Genomic DNA, 19,620 nt, shown 5'->3' on the forward strand with positions numbered 1-19,620 from the left:
TAGAATCACCAACAAAAACCCAAACCATGAGTGAGATAGAATAAAATATTCCTGGAATACAGGTGGTAGAAACTTCTCCCCTAAAATGGTCATGGTGCCTCTGGTCTTTCCATGAGAATCATGTTTATTCCACCGTGTGTATGTAAATGTGACCAGGACACGGTTTGCTGGCAAAGCCACCGTATTGAAAACCAAGTACAGTCATCCCTCGTTATCCACGGGGGCTTGGTCCCAGGACCCCCCTCAAACACTGAAATCCACAGACGCTCAAGTCCCTCATATAAAATGGTGTGGTACTTGCCCATTAGCTACTCACATCCCTATACTTTAAATAGTCACTAGATTACTTATGATACTGATACATGTAAACACTCTATAAATAGTTGTTATGCTATATTGTTTAGGAAATAATGACAAAGATAAAAGTCTGCCCGTGCTCAGTACAGATGCAACTGTCTTTTTATTCTGAACATTTTCCATCTGTGGTTGGTTGGAACCCATGGGTACAGAGGGCCAACAAGCCATCTGCATGTTGATATGTTTTTGCCAACACAGATACCTTCAAAGGCAGAGGCATTTTGTTTCGGAGAGTCAATAAAATAATACTTATTCTAGAAAAGCAGTAGTGATCTTCAAAATACTTTAGATAATTTAGTACCTGGTCCCAAGAGTACCAACCGCTCTCACTAGCATGGGTGAATAGATGAAAGATCGCCAGGGCTTTGGGGGACTTGAAAGCAAGAAACCAAAGTGAGACAAAGCCCATGCAAACAGTTCTTTTGGACGGGTTCTGGCGTGGGGCAGGCAGGTATAAGGATGAGCACAGAGAAGTGAGGGCTTCGAAGGATTTCTGCAGAGGGTGACTCCATCTCTGTCCCTGCGACACTCCGTCCCCAGCAAAATGTCTCAGCTGCCTGGGCCTTCTGAGGTTTGGACCTCAAAGTAAATCGTCTTTTCTTTGGACTTTGCTTTCCTGTAAGCAGCCAAAAACAAAAATCAAACTTAAGAGAAATAAATAAGCAATCAGTCGTGTTGATAAACCATTGCAAAGTTTTATGCAGGAACAAGTCTCAAAACAAAAAACAAAAAAAGCAAGGTCGGCAAGCTCTAAAGAAGAAAAGCGGCTACAGCCCAGGGGCCAGATCCGGCTCACAGCCCATTTTCGCACAGCTCATGAGCTGAGAATGGTTTTCTATATTCTAAAGTAGTTGGAAAAAATTAAAATGAAAATATTCCATGACCTTAAAAAAAATTAGATGAAATTCAAACTTCCATGTTCATAAATAAAATTTTACTGGACTCCAGATGCAGCCACTCCTTTATGTGTTGTCTGTGCCACTTTTCTGAGGGAGAGGCAGGGCTGAGCGGTGGCAGCACAGGCCCTGTGGCCCCGCAGCCTGGGATATTTACCGTCCGGCCCTTTACGGGAAGAGGCTACAACCCCCCGGAGCACAGCATCGATGGCTCTGCGGCCTGACTCGGCCACCGTAGGGTCAGCATTCCGCTCGGGATCTGGTGATTTGGGGCACCTGTCATTACTTCCTCCACCTGCAGAATGGGCACGACAACCACAGCAGCCGGCACACAGGGTTTGGGAGGATCAGGCGAGAATAACCGCACGCGCTCAACACTCCATAAAGCTGAGCAAGTGTTACCATCACTCCCATTCCCTGGTGTTTTCTGCTGAAAGTAGGGAAGGAGTAACTGAACAGTCTCTCCGCTGGCAGACTGTCTTCTTGTCTGTCTCCTTGTCTGGAGAAGACAGACGGGGAAATAAGAGAATTATTGTGAAGTACAAAGAGGATTGTGGAGAACAGAGGGTGAAGGGGAGGGTGGGGCTCGGAGCCGAGCACCCCGCCTCCCTGGCAGGACAGGAAGAGTTGTGACGACAGAGTGACATGATTAAACAGGACATCTCCGGGATGACCAAGTGCATGCTAGCAAAGTATCATGAAACATATTTAAATCGGGTAATACAACATTAGCTCTGTATTTCTGCCACTGGGGACCAAAAGGAAGGAACTCCCCTTAGCAACTAGAAAATGTGTTTTTCATTAAAATAGAGTATTTGGCCCTTACCAGTACCAAGACATCCCGAATATCTCTGAGTGTGTTTTACGGAGCCCCTATCTGCCATGGGCATTGTTGGCAGAGTTATTAAAACAGATTCCTGGCCCCACCTTGCACTTCCTCAGTCAAAGCCAAAGCCAAGAAGACCTAGAGATCTGCATTTCAGCAAGTGCCCTTTGTGATTCTTCTGCACACTAAGTTTTGAGGATCACTGAGGAAATTGCACAATTTGCAAGAAGAGCGGAGAAAATATGAGATTTCTTAAACACCTACTATGTGCCAGGCAATGAATTAGTCACTGTCACCTACTTAATCTCATTGAATTTCCCCAACAACTCTCTACATTAAGTATTATTTGTTTTTTTGTTTTTTGTGGGTTTTTTTTTTTTTTTTTGAGACAGAGTCTCACTTTGTTGCCCAGGCTAGAGTGAGTGCCGTGGCGTCAGCCTGGCTCACAGCAACCTCAAACTCCTGGGCTCAAGCGATCCTACTGCCTCAGCCTCCCGAGTAGCTGGGACTACAGGCATGTGCCACCATGCCCGGCTAATTTTTTCTACATATTTTAGTTGGCCAATTAATTTCTTTCTATTTATAATAGAGACGGGGTCTCACTCTTGCTCAGGCTGGTTTCAAACTCCTGACCTCGAGTGATCCTCCCGCCTCGGCCTCCCAGAGTGTTAGGATGACAGGCGTGAGCCACCGCGCCCAGCCACATTAAGTATTATTGTGGCCACTGTGCAGGCTTGGGAAGTAAGGCTCTGCAGGGTTGGGTGGCATTCCTAGCGTGGCGTGACCACAACCAGTTTTGGGGCTCAGGCCTTCACCACGCCGCAGACTCCTCTCTGTCTGTTCCCCAGGACACACATGTCCTTGCTGTGGAATCCGTAGAATTGAGTTTGGGAAAGGACCTAAGAAATGTCACCTCATCAAGCACTTCTCCTTCCTTTTCTTTTTAATTCCTTGAAAAGTAGAATCTAAAACTCCAGTTTATCCAAAACTCTGTGTCACAAGAATTTTGTGAGAAAATCACTAAAGAATCTGAGCCAGCAATTGCTAAGAGGACAGAAGATGGATTTTAAAATGCTCCCAACTCAGAGGTATTAATCGTGGGGTGCTCTGGGGACCTCGCTGGCCAGGCAGTCAACATCATCCTCTGCCGCGCCGTTTGGAACTGATAACTGTCAGCTAAAAATGCATATTCACGCTCTCCGTTTTTTCCTTACGTGAGGTCATTGGCTGTTTTGTTTTGTTTCCCTTATAGAAGTTCTGGGAGTGGGAAAAAGAAACACACAAATAAGGCTCTTCTAAACCCCTGGATGGATGAAATGGAGGACGTGGGTGATATCTGGACGCTTTCAGGGGGCATGTCTGACACGGACCCCCACCCCTACCCCAGGGCCCGAGCGCCGGGGCGCTTCACCTCTGCATGTTCTCAGCATCCTCGATGGTCTCTGGCAGAGCGACCCCCTTGGTCTCCGGAAGCAGCAGCGTCATTCCCCCGGCAGCCAGGCCCAGCCCCCCTTCAGAGGAAACGGGGTGCAAACGGAGCCATTAGAACACGGCCAGTACGCCAACGCCGTCTACAGAAACGATGACTGCCAGACAACACGGGTGGGACAGACACTACTTTTTTTAAAAAAAGGTTGTCAGTAACATTTAGGAAAGAAAACTAAAACAATAGGATAACTGGGGAAATGCCAGAGTAAGAAAAGGGAAGACTGCCTTCATGTTACTGCTATAGAAGTATAAAGTTCCATAGTAACTGATGCTTGAGTATCAGGGGTTTTGCTGATTTAGGTTATATACACATATACGATTAGATACAGGCCAGTCAGTACATACACATGGGCATTATGACTCTCCTTCCACTTCCTTCTCTCCCTCCTCCTGCCCTTCTTTCTTTCTCCCCCTCTCTCTTCCTGCCCCCGCTTGCATTCACCTGTGCCCAGGCGTAGCAGGTCTCTGCACATGACCAGTCATTTTTGCCTTCCACCTAGTGGGTAAGCAGGGTCCTGGAGGTGCCCTGGCCCAGCTCTGGGCAGAGGAGGCAAGAGTGCCCTCTTCCTGCTCTAATCCAACTCCATCAATAACCAAGCTGATACAGAACTTTGATTCCCACTTGTCTCATCGTGTCTGTTCCCGATTGTTAAGATCTGGATGCAGAAGAGGGGTGAAAATTTAGTACCTTCAAGACTCCAGCAATTATATGTTAAATGCATAGGAGTTGCTGATCAAATTCATAAGAAAGCAGGCGACTAAGGCAAAATATCTCTCATATTCTATCCTGTAGGATGAATTGTTGGAGTCATAGGGTGTAAATCTCTGTCCCACCTCCTAGGAGTGGCATCTTATCTTTCCCATGAAGCAAGATGGCGGAACGAGCCAGGAGATGACTGAAGAGCACACACCATCCTTGCCTTCTGTAAACCAGCTGAGGGGCACCATTCCCTTCACTCAGCACATAGCTACTGAGTTCTTATGCTGTACCCGTCAGGGAGCCCGCTGCCAGGCTGGAAGGAGGAATAATAATGCTCCACAAAGCCTTACCAAACAGGGCGAGGGGCAAGTCCTGCCACACCTCGATCAGCCTGAAGACCATGAAGGGAGTGATGATCCCACCCACATCACACAGGGAGGAGCACACCATCATTCCAAGGTTCCTGATAAAATACAGAGGACAAAAATGCTTACGTGTCTGTGATTCACTTTTCCAAGTGTCACCTGGTCCTAGAGCAGACAGGATGCCCACACTTGTGGCTCGCTGCAGATGACCAGGGCTCAGCACCCCAGAGGAGCCGTGGGGACAGGCCGACGTGGTCCTGAGAGGACGTGACTGGCTAGAGTGAACGCTGGCACGAGCTGCCCATGCGACTGAAGAGAGCCTGCCTCTTGTTAATTACACGTCCAAATATTGAGCTCTCAGGAATGTAATTCCTGAAGAATTGCTACAAGCCCAGGGAGGGAGATAACAACAGCACGTGCTACCTGCTCTTCATCTCACCTTTACCTCGGTGCTGTCCCAGGGCCATGATCTGTCCTCACCTGTGAGGAAAGCACAGTGTCTAGGGGGTACTGGCTCTAGGAGGATCTGGGCTCCTCCCGACCCTAGGACTCTGGGAGTGGGGCCGAGCCAGGAGGGAAGTCTTGACTAATCTGCCCAGCGACTGACCAAGCCATCAACTCGATGGCCATCAAGGCACCCTCAGAGGAGACTCGTAGGAAGAAAGGAAAGGAAGGGGACTAATTACAATGAAGGATCTGTCATTGGAGCTCTCGGTTAAGCTGTGTCAAGGAATGTGGTTCGTGTGCATCTAACACAGAGGAAAGATGTGTTGCACAAGGTGACCAGCCTTAAGTATAGGCTCCCAAGAGGAAAATGAATTCTAGCTTCTAGCACTGGCACCATGGGGTAGGGGCATCTACAGTGCTGATGAGGACAATCTGGTGCTGAACTGGGAGTTGTTGAGGAAGATAGGGCTGATTGTCGAGTCTAACTTAAAGTTTCTTTCCTGTGGCTGAAAGTTTTGGTCTCTGTTGAGGGAAGAATGTTCCTGGGAGAATGAGATTTAAACTGTGCTCAGTCACTTTTTCCACCTGATGAGTGGCTAGGGATGCTCAGAGCAGGTGTTAAGAGCTGGAAGGCTCTGGGAGGCTGAGGCGGGAGGATCACTCAAGGTCAGGAGTTCAAAACCAGCCTGAGCAAGAGTGAGACCCCAGTCTCCACTAAAAATAGAAAGAAATTAATTGGGAAACTAAAAATATATATATAGAGAAAAAAAAATTAGCCAGGCATGGTGGTGCATGTCTGTTGTTGCAGCTATTTGGGAGGCTGAGGCAGGAGGATCACTTGAGCCCAGGAGTTTGAGGTTGTTGTGAGGTAGGCTGATGCCACGACGCTCTAGCCCAGGCAACTGAGTGAGTCTCTGTCTCAAAAAAAAAAAAAAAAAAAATTAAAAAGCTGAAAGGGAAAGAACTTCCACTAGGGAACCGGATATGCATGAAGAGTTAAGGAAGGGTTAACAGGGGGTATTAAGGAATGGAGGACACAGAAAGCTAGAAGGGAAATATGTAGAGAAACCATCTACTTGAAACCACCCTCCTTATCCCTAGGAATATTCTTTGCTCTGAAATCTACTATTTGATATGAGTATAGCCTCTCTGACTTTGTTTTGATTCATGTTAGTATGCAATATCCTTTTTCATTCTTTTACTTTTAAACTATCTTTCCCCTTATATTTAAAGCGAGTTTCGCATAGGTGACATGTAGCAGTTGGGTCTCACTTTTTTGTCCAATCTGACAATCTCCGCCTCATCGGAATTCTCTATGTATTAAATGATTTGTAAAATTCCCCTTCAAAAACATTGTAGATTTCTTCTTTATCATTATTTAGGACCTTCCTTGTCATTACATGTTTTTCCATAAATTCAATTTTGATAAGATTTTGATATTTGTCATATTTTTGTTTGCATTTTCCTAATATGCTTTTGTGCCTTCTTTTCTTTTTAATGTTTCTGAGGAAAAGTTGTATTTCAGGTATGCAGCATATTGTTAGGTTTTGCTTTGTAATCAAATCAGGGAGTCTTGTTTTCTTTTTTTCCAGTAGAAGAGCTGAGAAATGTCAGAAATGTTTGGCCTTAATTCTATCATTAGCTTTTTTGTTTTGCTTTTTTTTTTTTTTTTTTCAGTCTAGTGGATGTGTAATATTGTTTTGCTTTTTATTCCTTCTGGTGTCTTTTCTTTTTTAATGTGTTGGTTATGTGTATTTTTTCCTGATAATTTGGAAGAGTTATATTTTTATTTGAAGGACTACCTTTATAACTTTATATAATACAATTAATATTCTATTCTGTTAGACAGTATTAATTTCCTGTGATGAAAAATTATAAAATTAGTATACTTCTATTTCCTCCTCAAACCATTTCCTTCATTCCCTGATTGTAGTTGATTATATCATTAGTTTTAGCATTTGCCTTTATATTAATATCTTAAAATATACCCAAATTACTTAACATAGTTTCCAATGATACACTTTTTTAAGGAAATCAGTGTATTACACCATCTCCAACATTCCCTCTCTCTTCTCTTTTCAATCTTGGTTAGTTATATTTCTTTATTGTCAGATTTGTGACATTTATATTCTGTTTTGTAACTAATATGGCATTCCTTTTAGTCTCAAATTCAATGATCATCACCAATAACTTTGATACATAACTCCATTCATCACTGTGTTCATTGAATTTTTTTTTCTCTAATAGCTTTTTTGGGAGAGGTTCATAGGAAACATCATCTTTGAGTATTTTTAAATGATTGACAATTGCTTTTATATAGGAATGAGAGTTTGGCCTTTCTCCACAGAGAACCAGGCATTCAGAACCTTTGACATTTTGAGTCAGTCTCTTGGGTCCAGTGGCCATGACAATGGAATTGTTTGGCCCGGCTATTTTAGACTCTGTGCTCACAACTGCCAAATATAGAAAGCTTTTTTTCTTGAATTTGCTTTTGCCTCCTTGCACTCAGTCCAAGCAACTTTTTACAAATGAGAGGCTAAGAAGGAATAGACAGGAAAGAGAGAATCGGGGTCACACTCGCGTCTCTGGCTTACTGAAGGGCTCAGAGCCATGCAGGTGTGTAAGGTGAGTCTGGGCAGCTGGGCTAGTTCTTAGAAACCAGGAGTATGATGACAAAGAAATGATTTGTACAGAGGAAAAAAGGAGTTTAAGGTAATATGCAAAATTCTAACAAAGGTCCGTTTAAGATAAAGGCAATTTTTAAAATTTAAATAAAGTGGTTACTTTTATAATTAAAATAACCTTCATTAAAACTAAGTCTTCTAAGACAGAAGGCAATAAGTGCATGCAAAGACACTGAACAATATTAGTAACTATGAAAAAATAAAGTCACAATAATACCACTACCTCCCAGAACAACTTTTAAAAAGCCAACAATCCCAAACACCAGTGAGGATGTGGAGCAACTGGATCTCTCTAGCATGGCCGGAGAGAAGACAGAATGGCACGGCCACTTTGGAAAACTGTTCGACTTTTCCCATAGAGTTAAAAACGCACTAAACCATGTAACGCAGCAATCCTACTCCTAAGTTTTTACCCAACAGAAATGAAAACGTGTCCACTCAAAGATTCATACCCGAACGTTTATAATAGCTTCCAAACTGGAAGCAGCCCAAACATACCTTAAGTGGTAAATGGATAAACCAGGGGTGGGGAAACTTTTCATGCTGGAAGCCTGTATTAATTTAGCTGTAATCAAATAAAGCCACATTCAAGAAACTTCAATTAGATATAATGAGAAACATACATTATTTTGTAAAAATATAACTATGTACTCAATAATTTCAAAAAGTGAAAACTAGTTGTTAATTTTAAAGTTAACTAACCTTTTTAATGACTTTGTTGTATCTGCTTTTTGTTGGAAAGCATGTGATTATTTGGTGGCAGCATGGAGGTCTGCAGTTTCAGTTGATCTTCTACATGGGTATCAGTCATCTGTGACTTTAAGGGTGTCTTGATTTGGGTTGGGTAGGAGAATGTAGATTCATAGAAATAAGTGGTTGAAAAGCAAGAAAGCATTTTTCGGGCATGTTGCTGAAGGCATGGGTATTCTACTGCATTTTTCCATATTTCAATTGGATCTTTCTTAGCATCAAACAATGAGTTTAAAATGGCATCTACTTATGAGGACTTCATATTAAGAGAAAAAATAAAATAAAATGTCATCTACTGAGAGCTCAATCAATTCCATCTGTAGTTCTTTAGGTGCCTTGGTGACTTCAACCAGGTGAGGCTGAAATGCTAACTATAGTGCAGTGCCATGATTCTCAAAGCCAGTGAACCTTTCCTTGTATTCTCCAATTAATAGGTCTATAACAGCTGTTTATTCTTCAAATGATTTTTATATATCATCCTGCTCATCAATGACCTTTGCTAGCTGGGGAAAATGTTCATCCAAAATTTCCTTTTGAAGAATAAGTGTTTTGAAAAAAGGTAGCTATTTTTCGAAATGCCTGGATTTTTTGCCACATATCATATATAGACTTAGTTTTACCTTGCAAAGAAATATTCAAGTCATTTTGATTTGAGATGCTATCACACAGAAATGCTACATTCCTATAGAAATCTTCTTTCAGTAATTCACATTGCTGATTCTATCCTTCATAAAATTTTGGATCAAAATTGTATCTGTTCTCACAGAGATAAAATTTTGGCTAACACCTCTCCTGCAATAGCTAACACACTTTGGAATGATACAGCAAATCCACACTGAATATCTCATCATTTAACTTTAGCATGTTACAAAACTGAGGGTGCCATATTGCATTTGCATGAATATAAGTAACAATATATATAACTTGTTGCAAAATGTCACATAAAATAGTAGCTTTAGCACAAAGATTTTGCTGATGCAAGATATAATGAAAAGAAATGAGAGTATCTGGATCTGTTAATACTTTTTTTTTATTGTGCAATAAACCTTTCATGTTTTCCTATCATGGATGGTACACTGTACATACACTCACTAAATTTACCAAATTCCATCCAACTTCACAACATTTATCTTGAAAATCATTGAAGATATCTATTCTCTGTGTTCTGTTCACAAGAGTGCCCAAAGTGAGTAACTCATCATAGCAAAGAAAATCTTTTGTTATGACCCGAATGAGGTATAAAACCTGTGCCGAGTCAGTAGTATCAGTTGATTCATCCAAAGAGATTAAATAATATATATTTGCCTTTTGAAGTATTGCATGAAGTTGTTCTGGTAAGTTGAAGGCTAATTCATGCTGCCAATCAGTTACGGTTCTCCTTTAAAGAGGCAGTTGTTTGTACTTTTAAACCTTCTCGGGGGTCTAAGCATCCTACGACTTTGACAATGCACTCTTTCACAATTTCTACATCACTGAATGGCTTCCTTCCCCCCCTCCCCTGAAGTATATAAGCTACTTTATAAGTTGCTTCGGTGGCATTATTTCCAGGTCTTACTGCTGCTTGAAAGAATTGTCTTTGCTTTTGCTTTTCATCTTTTAATTTCCGCAATACAACCTTTGGCACCTCTCCCTCTAATTTAAAATATTTGTGGTCCTTATGAGTGTCATAATGCTGATGAACACTGAATTTGTTTATGTTAATATTGTAGTATCAGGAAGCAAGCAAATCATCTTATCTTTAGCAGAAACTCAATAATATTGCAATCCTCATTTAAAAATCTATTTTCTTCCCTCACAGTTCTCTTGGTCTTCTTTGACATGATGGGCTATTAAGCAGACAGAATTAAAAAATACTGTCGACCTGTGCAACTATTTGCAAATTCCACTTCCAGCAGAAACACAATGCACCATTGTCAAAAGCTGATAACAGACTGGTGCACTTGACCCCCATAAACTCTCGCCAACCAGCCTCATCCTGTAGTGGCGAGGGTCAGGCGGGGGAAGTTAGAACTAAATCATGAGCATAGAGCTGTCAATTTAGCCCTTATGGCTTACTAACTGGAAGGATTGTTTTGTCGAAACTTATTTTATTTTTTGGTATTTTAAAATACCTTCATTTAAAAAATAAAATAAAAATATAAAAGATGAGCAAAAATGTATTAGTAAAAATAAAAGGATTTGTTCTGCAAAATTTGGATTCAGTCAAAAGGCCACACTTAAGGACCTAGAAGGCCACATATGGCCTTAAGGCCGCAGGTTCCCCACCCTGGGATAAATGAACTGAGGTACATTCCCACACTGGAATGTACAACCGAGCAATAACAAGGAACAAAACGGTGATATACGCAGCAAGGTGGATGAATCCCGTTACGCTAAGCGAAAGAAGGCAAACACAAAAGGCTACCTGCCATATTATTCCATTTACAAGCCATTCTGGAAAAGATAAAACTATAGGGACAGAAATCAGATTAGTGTTTTCCAGAGGCTGTAGGTGGGGAGAAAATGGGCTTGACTGCAAAGAGACATGAAAAAACTGTTGGGGGTGATGGAAAGAATCTCTATTTTGATTGTTGTGGTGGCTAACTATATGTTGTCATAACTCATAAAACTGCATTTTAGAAATAGTGAATTTTATTCTGTGTAAATTATGCCTCAATAAACCTGAATTTTAAAAAAAGTAAGTTCTTCGGCACCAAAAGGAAAGCAACACAAGCAAACAGATAAACCGGACTTCATCGAAATCAGAGCTTCTGCGCATAGAGGGATACGATCAACAAAATGAAAAGGCAACCCATGGAACGGAAGAAAACGTTTGCACATCACACTTCTGATAAGGGGCTAATATCCAGACCATATAAAGCAATCCTACAATTCAACAACAACAAACAAACAACCAACCAAAAACCGATTCAAATATGAGACAAGGACTTGAGTAGACATTCTCCAAAAAGATAGACAACGGCCCAGGAGCATGTGAAAAGCTGCCCAACGTCCCTCACCACCAGGCGGACCAAAGCACGGCGAGCCACCCTGCACACCTGCCAGGATGGCGTCCGCCAAACAGAAGTGAGGAGTGCCGGGGAGGACGTGGGCGATTGAGACCCTCGTGGACTGGTGGTGGAGATGTGAGGTGCGCGGTAGGGCAGCCTCAGTGGAAAACACTACAGCAGTTTCGCACAATGCTAGACATAGAATTGCATTATGATCTCATCGTTTCCCTTCTGGCACGTACCCCAGAGAATTGAAAACAGAGTCTTGAAGAGATATTTGTATGCCTGTGTTCATAGCAATACTCTTCACGACAGCCAAAGGTGAAAGCAACGCAACTATCATTGAAAGATGAATGGTTAAACAAAATGTGGTGTGTGTGTGTGTGTGTGTGTGTGTGTGTGTGTATCATTCAGTCTTAAAAAAGAATAAAATTCTGGCCGGGCGTGGTGGCTCACGCCTGCAATCCTAGCACTCTGGGAGGCCGAGGCGAGCAGATCGCTCAAGGTCAGGAGCTCGAAACCAGCCTGAGCAAGAGCGAGACCCCGTCTCTACTAAACTAGAAAGAAATTAATTGGCCAACTAAAATATATATATATACAAGAAATTAGCCGGGCATGGTGGCGCGTGCCTGTAGTCCCAGCTACTCGGGAGGCTGAGGCAGCAGGATCCCTTGAGCCCAGGAGTTGGAGGTTGCTGGGAGCCAGGCTGACACCACGGCACTCTAGCCCGGGCAACAGAGTGAGACTCTGTCTCAAAATAAATAAATAAATTAAATTAAATTCTGACACATGCTACGACATGCATGAACCTTAAGGAAGTTATGCTAAGTGAAATAAGCCGGTCACACAAAGACGAATACTATGTGATTCTGCCGGTATGAGGTGCTCAGAGTAACCAAAGTCACAGACACAGAAAGGAGAAGGTGGCTGCCAGGGCTGGCGGGTGGGGCGCCTGGGGGTTGTTTCACGGTACGAGTCTCAGTGCTGCGAGAGGAGGAGACTTCCGGAGACTGGCTGCGCGGCGGCGTGAGTGGACTCACCACTGCTGAACTGGACACTTAAAAGTGGTTACGGTGCTAGATATTATGAATACCTTGCCACAGTTTTTTTCACAGTTTCCTCAGTTTACAGAACAGTGACGTGCCACAATGGAAAAAAGCACAGGCTTCGGTCAGAAAGGTGTGGCTGTGCCCCAGCCCTGCCGCTTTCTAGCTGGCAACCCTGGCAATGCCTCTCTCCCTTTCCAAACCTCCGCTCCCTCATACACGAAATGGGATAATCATGCTCAGGGACCAATGTAAGGGCCAAGCCGAATCACCGGTCTGGAAACGCTCTGTGCATCGCTGCACATGTCAGCTGTTTAAGGACTCGGGGCCCAAGTTCTTAAACTTGCGGGAGTTTACACAACTAGTTAGCGCTCAGGACTCAGGTCTCCCGCCTCCCTGTCCAGCGCTCCCTTCTCCGTGCCAGCTGCCTCCTCTCTTGCACTTACCGGCTCCACAGAGCGCAGCTTGCCCCCTCTGTCACTTCACATTCCTGCTATAATTAGGGCTTGACCCCTCTCTGAGGTCCGACCCCATCTCTCTGACCATGCGTTCCTAACAATGCCACTTGACATCCAAACTGATCGGCCAAGCCTTGGAGCGTCTTGGGGAAATGTTCTGAAACCGTCGGTCCTCACCGAGCCTGGCTCACCTGACCAGCCCTTTGGGCACTCACCTGATGAAGGTGGGGTACAGCTCGGCATTCACCAGGCAGAGCGTCTGGGCCGCGATGGTGATTCCCATTCGGCCAACACAAGCCACTGTGATCTTCACCCAGTGCAGGTCTGGAAGGGACACGAAGAGGGGGTGTCAGTGGGTGGGGGCTCTGCTCCCTGGGCTGCTTCAAGAAGCCCTGGCGGGCTGTGCTTGGACAGCTAGCGCTGCCGGGGCTGGAAAGGTTGCTCTATCTAACCTTTTCATTTTGCGGTCAGTAAACTGAGTCCCGAGAGATTTCTGGACACATTTGAGGAGACTCCATTGTGCAGAGGAAAGAACGAGCTTTCTGAGTCTCAGCTTGGTTTCTGAGCTCCAAAATGGGAATAATTATATCCAGCTTGTAGGTTGCCATGAGACTCAGAAGGAATGTCTGTCAAATGTCCACTGTCGCCCCCGAATTATAAAGTTGGCTTTTCGATTATCATGTAGTGGTGTCCACTGCCAGCACAGAGCCTGGAGCACACAGGCACTCGATAAATGTGGTTCCTTCAGGCACTAGTTCCCAAACTAATGGAATGAATTTCTTATTCTCAATCTAACGTTCATTTCAACACATTTTTAACTGAACCGTCTTTCATAATGGCCTCGGAGACTGAGAATTAGGGCAGCGAGCTTGGTCTCACCCTGGCAGGCCGCGGTGGGCTTCTCGATCACCCGAAGGAAGGCCCAGGAGGAGCCCTCTCCTGGGGGCTGACCGAAGAATTGGGCTTAACCAGAAGGAGCCTGAGATCCTCGGTACCACTGTCACCTGCTTTACCTGGCTACCCCAACACTATAATGCAAGTGGCCTTGTGACATGCCAGCTCACCAAAAAGGCCTCATGAACGTTGTCATCTCGACCCCTGTCCCCGGACACTGGCTGCATACCGGAATCTTGATTCGTGTCACTCGGCTGGCGTGAGGTTCCAAGAGACAGTGGAACTTGCTCACCCAGGGGTGCAACCCGGCCCCCCTGGCCTCCTGCGGCCCTCGGCCTGGCGGAGAGCCCACCCTGAGCCCTCAGTGAAGGACCACACCCCTTTAGCAGCTAAAAGACAAAGGGCCTTTCAGGTGTTCTTGGGGAGCTCTTTGTGCACAGGTCTTTCGTCTGGAGGGAGCACTGCTGGGGAGGAACCGCAGCCCCGACCGCAGATGGGTGCCCTGTCTCCGCTCCGCACCGCGGGGGCCACTCGTCACGCCGGCCAGAGGGACTCACTTAAAACCGGAGTCAGGTCAAGTCAGCCCCTGCTCAAAGCAGACTCTGGGGACGAAGCCCATGCCTGCCTCTCTCCGGAGGACTCCACGCCTCCCTCTGCCCGCCGGGCTCACCCCGTTCCAATCCCGGCAATCCCGAGCTGCTCCCCCAGTGCCACACTCTCCCCACCCCAAGGTCCTTGCACCAGCCGGAACACTCTGCCCAGATTTTTACGTGGCTCATTCCCACTTCACTTAGGTCTCCCAAGGCCTCCCTGCCCACTGGAGAAAGAATTAACACCCATCACTCCCGAGCCGTCTCTCTGTCCTCCCAGGTCAGGTCACGGGGCAGGGACTTTCTCCGCCTTGCTCACCGCAGAGATCCTAGGACCTGCAGGCCTGCCGGCCACACAGAAGACCTCAGGGGGTTTCCTGGAGGGAGTGAATGACTCTCGGGCATTCTGATAGGACGACGGCGGGGGCAGGTGGAGAGCCCAGGCACCAGGAGGACCGTCCCGGGGAGGGGGCGACGCCTGAGCTCTGCCAGGTGAGGATGGGACAGATTCAGCCCTCGGTCACTCTCTTGCCCGGTACTCACTGCTGTTGCTCTTTAGAAGTCTGCCCCTTCTTCACGCCTAACCCAGGACTCCAGACACAGGGAGACGGGGAGGAAATGGGGAGCATGTGTTTCAGATCCACTCCGCCTCTTGTCCTGCGGTCTCTGCTCTTTCCCCGTAAAAGGAAGGAGAAGAAAACTGAGCTCTCTCCCCCACCTTTCTCTACGTCCAGTCTGATCTGCACAGCCTGGGTCTTGAGAGTACATATTCCGTGGGACATTTTCGGGGTGCCCTGCACGAGAGCCCGCCACGTGACCCACCGAACCAAAGTGCGCCAGCAGGAAGAACTGAGACAGCAGTAAATCTGCCTCCGTATGCATTTAACATTTCCAGAAGCAACGAACGTGAAAGGCAATTTACCCACCCAAATTAACGCTGGCTAAAGTTGATCCGTGGCTTGGTTTATCTTGGATCGTAAGCGCTACAGAGGGAAGGACACATCCACCAAATGGCCAGTGTTAAAAAGACTAGCAGCTGGGCCTGGTGGCTCATGCCTGTAATCCTAGCACTCTGGGAGGCTGAGGCGGGAGCATTGCTCAAGGTCAGGAGTTTGAAACCAGCCTGAGCGAGAGCGAGACCCAGTCTCTACTAAAATAGAAAGAAATTAATTGGCCAACTAATATATATAGAAAAAATTAGCCGGGCATGGTGGCGCATGCCTGTAGTCCCAGCTACTCAGGAGGCTGAGGCAGCAGGATTGCTTGAGCCCAGGAGTTTGAGGTTGCTGTGAGCTAGGCTGACGCCACGGCACTCACTCTAGCCTGGGCAACAGAGCGAGACTCTGTCTAAAAAAGAAGAAAGAAAGAAGAAAGAAAGAAAGAAAGAAAGAAAGAAAGAAAGAAAGAAAGAAAGAAAGAAAGAAAGAAAGAAAGAAAGAAAGAAAGAAAGAAAGAAAGAAAGAAAGAAAGAAAGAAAGAAAGAAAGACACTAGCAATAGCAGGTGTTGGTGAAGGTGCAGGACGACCGGACCACTCACGCGTTACTGGGGACGGGAAATGCTCACTCTGGCCGCCTTGGAAGGCGCTTGGCAGGGCCCACTGCAGCGACACACGTGCCTCCCTGGACCCAGCAAACGAGCTCCGGACCTGTCCCCCAGAGACGAGGGCATCTGCCCTCCAGAAAGACAAGCGCAAGGACGTCTTTAACCCCAACGAGTGGCGCATGCTGGAGACAACACCAGCGACACTCAATAGCGGGATGGTTCCGCGGTGTAATATTCACACGACGGGATGCTCCATGATCATTTTGTAAAAGTGCAAACTACCCTCTCGTGTGAAAGCGTGGATGCATCTCACAGGTGCAAGGATGAGTGAATGAAGGGAGGCCCAAAAAAGTGCATTTGGTGTGGCTCTGCTCACCTGAAGCCCAAGAACAGTCAAAACTAAGGCGTGGAGAAAGAGGTCAGGATTGTGGTGATGGGGGTGAGGGCTGGGCAGGGGGGGGTATGGGTCGTGAAGGAGCAAAGAGACCCTTCTGAGGTGCTGGGGGTGTCCTGTGTCTGTGTCTAGGGTCACCCTGTCGGTGTGCACACGTGTCAAAATTGATTGAGATATACACTTATAATCCACTCATCACATACATGCTACATACACCTCAATTTAAAGTTTTTTTTAAAAAAATCGTAGACTAAGGCAACACTTTGCCAGTGTCCTTGTTCCAGAGGCTCATCAGAAAGTGAACAACACTATTCCCACAATCGATTTCTCGGGAAATGATGAAAATGGCCAACTCACCGTGCGAGATAAAAACCATGATGAGGCAAGCTGCCCCTGCCACCAGATTTGACACGGCCAAGGGGTAGCGGCGGCCGATGCGGTCGGTGGTGACGAAGATGACAAAGGCCGCGGGGAACTCGACCAGAGCAGAGTAAAAGAAGTCCAGGTGGAGGTTCCCGCTGGTGGCCCCCATGTGCATGATGAGGCCCTGGTAGAGCACAGAGCCGCTGAACCTGCGCGAGGGGGGGGCGTTCTGGTCAAAGGCCGGCTCCGCGGCCAGGCGCGGTGGCTCACGCCTGTAACCCTAGCTAGCACTCTGGGAGGCGGAGGCGGGCGGATTGCTCGAGGTCAGGAGTTCGAAACCAGCCTGAGCAAGAGCGAGACCCCGTCTCTACTATAGTTAGAAAGAAATTAATTGGCCAACTAACATATATAGAAAATAATTAGCCGGGCATGGTGGCGCATGCCTGTAGTCCCAGCTACTCGGGAGGCTGAGGCAGGAGGATCGCTTGAGCCCAGGAGTCTGAGGTTGCTGTGAGCTAGGCTGACGCCACGGCACTCACTCTAGCCTGGGCAACAAAGTGAGACTCTGTCTCAAAAAAAAAAAAGGCCAGCTCCGTGGAAGGGGAGCCACGGAGACAGCCCCTGCCTGCCAGAGAGAAGTGCGTGTCACTGGATTTGACCGTCCTGGAGCACCGTGAGGAGGGGGAACGAATCGGGAAGGGTGTCCCAGAAGGGCCCTCTATGCGAAACTTCCTTCCTGGCAGATGTGAGAGTGGCTTCTAGGATACACCCCCACGTCTCCCGAGACTGCGGGTGGCGATCGCTACTGTTCACTGCATGCTTGGGCGCGTCCGGCCGTGCGCCACACGCTGCCCACGCTCATCTAGCCCCGCCACGGGCCTCCAGGAGGTCGGTGGGAGGAGGCAGTGGGCAAGAGAGCAGCTTCCAGGGCCAGACTGCTTGGTGAGCTGCGTGACCTTGAGGAAACTACCTGACCTCTCTGGGCCTCAGTTGCCTCATCTGTAAATGGGCTAATAATAGCACCCACCACACTGGTGCATCTTGGGACTCACTGAGTTAGTGGACAAAAGTGCCGGCTGCAGTTCCTGGCATGTAGTATGTGCTCAATAAAGATGAGCTTTTGTTGGTGTCATCCTCGTCATCCTCCCAAGATCAAGGACCCAGAGCACCACAGAGCAGACAGCGCACTCCCTCCCCCATCTCGCGCTGTCTCAGGTGGGCACGCCCACCCACCTGGCCCCCCACCCGCGTCCGGGGGAAACACGGCAACACTACAGAACACGGCACACAGACCGCCGAGGCCTCGCCTAGTCACTCTCACGTGAGTCAAAATTTAGAGTGTTTGCTGGCGCGGTGGCTCATGCCTGTAATCCCAGAACTCTGGGAGGCCGAGGCAGGAGGATCACTTGAGGTCAGGAGTTCGAGATCAGCCTGAGCAAAAGCAAGACCCCGTCCCTACTAAAAATAGTAACAAATTAGCTGGACAACTAAAAATATATACAAAAAATTAGCCGGGCATGGTGGCGCATGCCTGTAGTCCCAGCTACTCAGGAGGCTGAGGCAGGAGGATTGCTTGAGCCCAGGAGTTTGAGGTTGCTGTGAGCTAGGCTGACGCCACGGCACTCACTCTAGTCCAGGCAACAGAGCAAGACTCTGTCTCAAAAAAATAAATAAATAAGTTAGGTGTCCATGTGTCACTTTTGGGGAGGCAATATTTCTTTGGACATTCAAAGCCTTTCATGATCACATTGGTGTTTACATTGTGAGAAGAGATTTTGTTTGATAACAAATTACTCTTATCCCAGCCTGCAAGCTGCCTGTCAGCTCCAAAGTGGATATCACAACGGATGTTTCTAATTTACAGACCTCTTGTTTTGTAAAACTTTGCCCGGAGAAGCACTGGGATGCTTTTGTTTTTGGTCCTAAATTATTCCTCTCTGGCCAGAGGGGTCAGGAGAACAGGAAGGAAGGCTCCTGCCCGAGCCCCAGTCCCCAGGCCCCCGTCCCCAGCCAGGCCATTCAGCCAGGGCTGACAGAGACCCTGAGGAAGAGGAGTGCCAGATCGATTTTCCAGGCCACAGACCAGCGCACGAGCGTGCAGGGCTGCCACCTCTGGGCAGAGCCCCTGCATTGCATGTGTCTCTTTAACAAAAACAACGTGTTACTGTGTCCGGTGCGGATGCCGGCCCCTGTTCTTAAGTGGTTTTCACAGATTCGCTCACTAATTCTCCCAGCATGCCTCGGAGATAGGTCCCGTCATTACTCCTGTTGCTGATGAGGAAACTGAGTCACAGAGAGACTAGCACACGCGGCCACCCAGACAGAGCTGAGGGATGTGTGGAAGGACTGAGCTGGGGCTTAGAGCACAGAGGCGGCGGGACACCACCTTGGGGTGCGTCGGGCTTGGAGGGGAGCCTGAGCAGTGTGCAGAGCAAGCCACCATTTATTTCCCTCCGCAGGAGCCCCCGCCTCTACCCTGCAGGTGCCGCTGAGCAGACGCTGGGCATCTGCGGAGATCTGCTGGGCAGGGGCGCTGTCTGCAAAGGCTCCCGGGCCCAGCGTGTGGACGGGCCAGGACCTCAGGGTCAAACACAGGGACGGGGGCAGGGGGTGAGGGCGAGTCAGGACAGGGCGCAGGGAGCCTGGTGACCAAAGAGCTTGGTGGTATGTGCAGCGGTGGTTATTCATTCAACTTCCAGCAAATATTTATTGAGGGCCTGCTATGTGCCAGCCATGCCCGTCCCAACTCTGTGTTGGAAGTGCAAGCCGGTGTCCCCGGGAAGCAGGGCAGGCCCCGGGGGGAGGGGAAGGCCCTGGGTGCAGGTGGG

General features: G+C 47.2%; 1 protein-coding gene across 2 annotated transcripts in view; it reads right to left on the minus strand.

Moving 5' to 3' along the window:
- Window positions 1–437: 437 nt before the first annotated feature.
- SLC22A1 (solute carrier family 22 member 1) overlaps window positions 438–19,620 on the minus strand; it is a 32,554-nt gene continuing 13,371 nt past the window's right edge. Inside the window, exons 7-11 of one of the 2 annotated variants that reach the window (XM_012759621.3) lie at window positions 16,787–17,001; window positions 13,223–13,331; window positions 4,618–4,730; window positions 3,491–3,590; window positions 438–973 (exon numbers count right to left, since the gene is read on the minus strand). In XM_012759621.3, the coding sequence (XP_012615075.1) occupies window positions 907–973; window positions 3,491–3,590; window positions 4,618–4,730; window positions 13,223–13,331; window positions 16,787–17,001 (604 nt within the window). In that variant the 3' untranslated portion in view covers window positions 438–906. Of the gene's footprint in view, window positions 974–3,490; window positions 3,591–4,617; window positions 4,731–13,222; window positions 13,332–16,786; window positions 17,002–19,620 lie in introns of those variants that run through there. The other variant, XM_076002815.1, reaches the window with a different exon arrangement.

The sequence above is a fragment of the Microcebus murinus genome, chromosome 5 (assembly GCF_040939455.1).
Source record: "Microcebus murinus isolate Inina chromosome 5, M.murinus_Inina_mat1.0, whole genome shotgun sequence".
In the NCBI taxonomy this organism is placed as follows: domain Eukaryota; kingdom Metazoa; phylum Chordata; class Mammalia; order Primates; family Cheirogaleidae; genus Microcebus; species Microcebus murinus.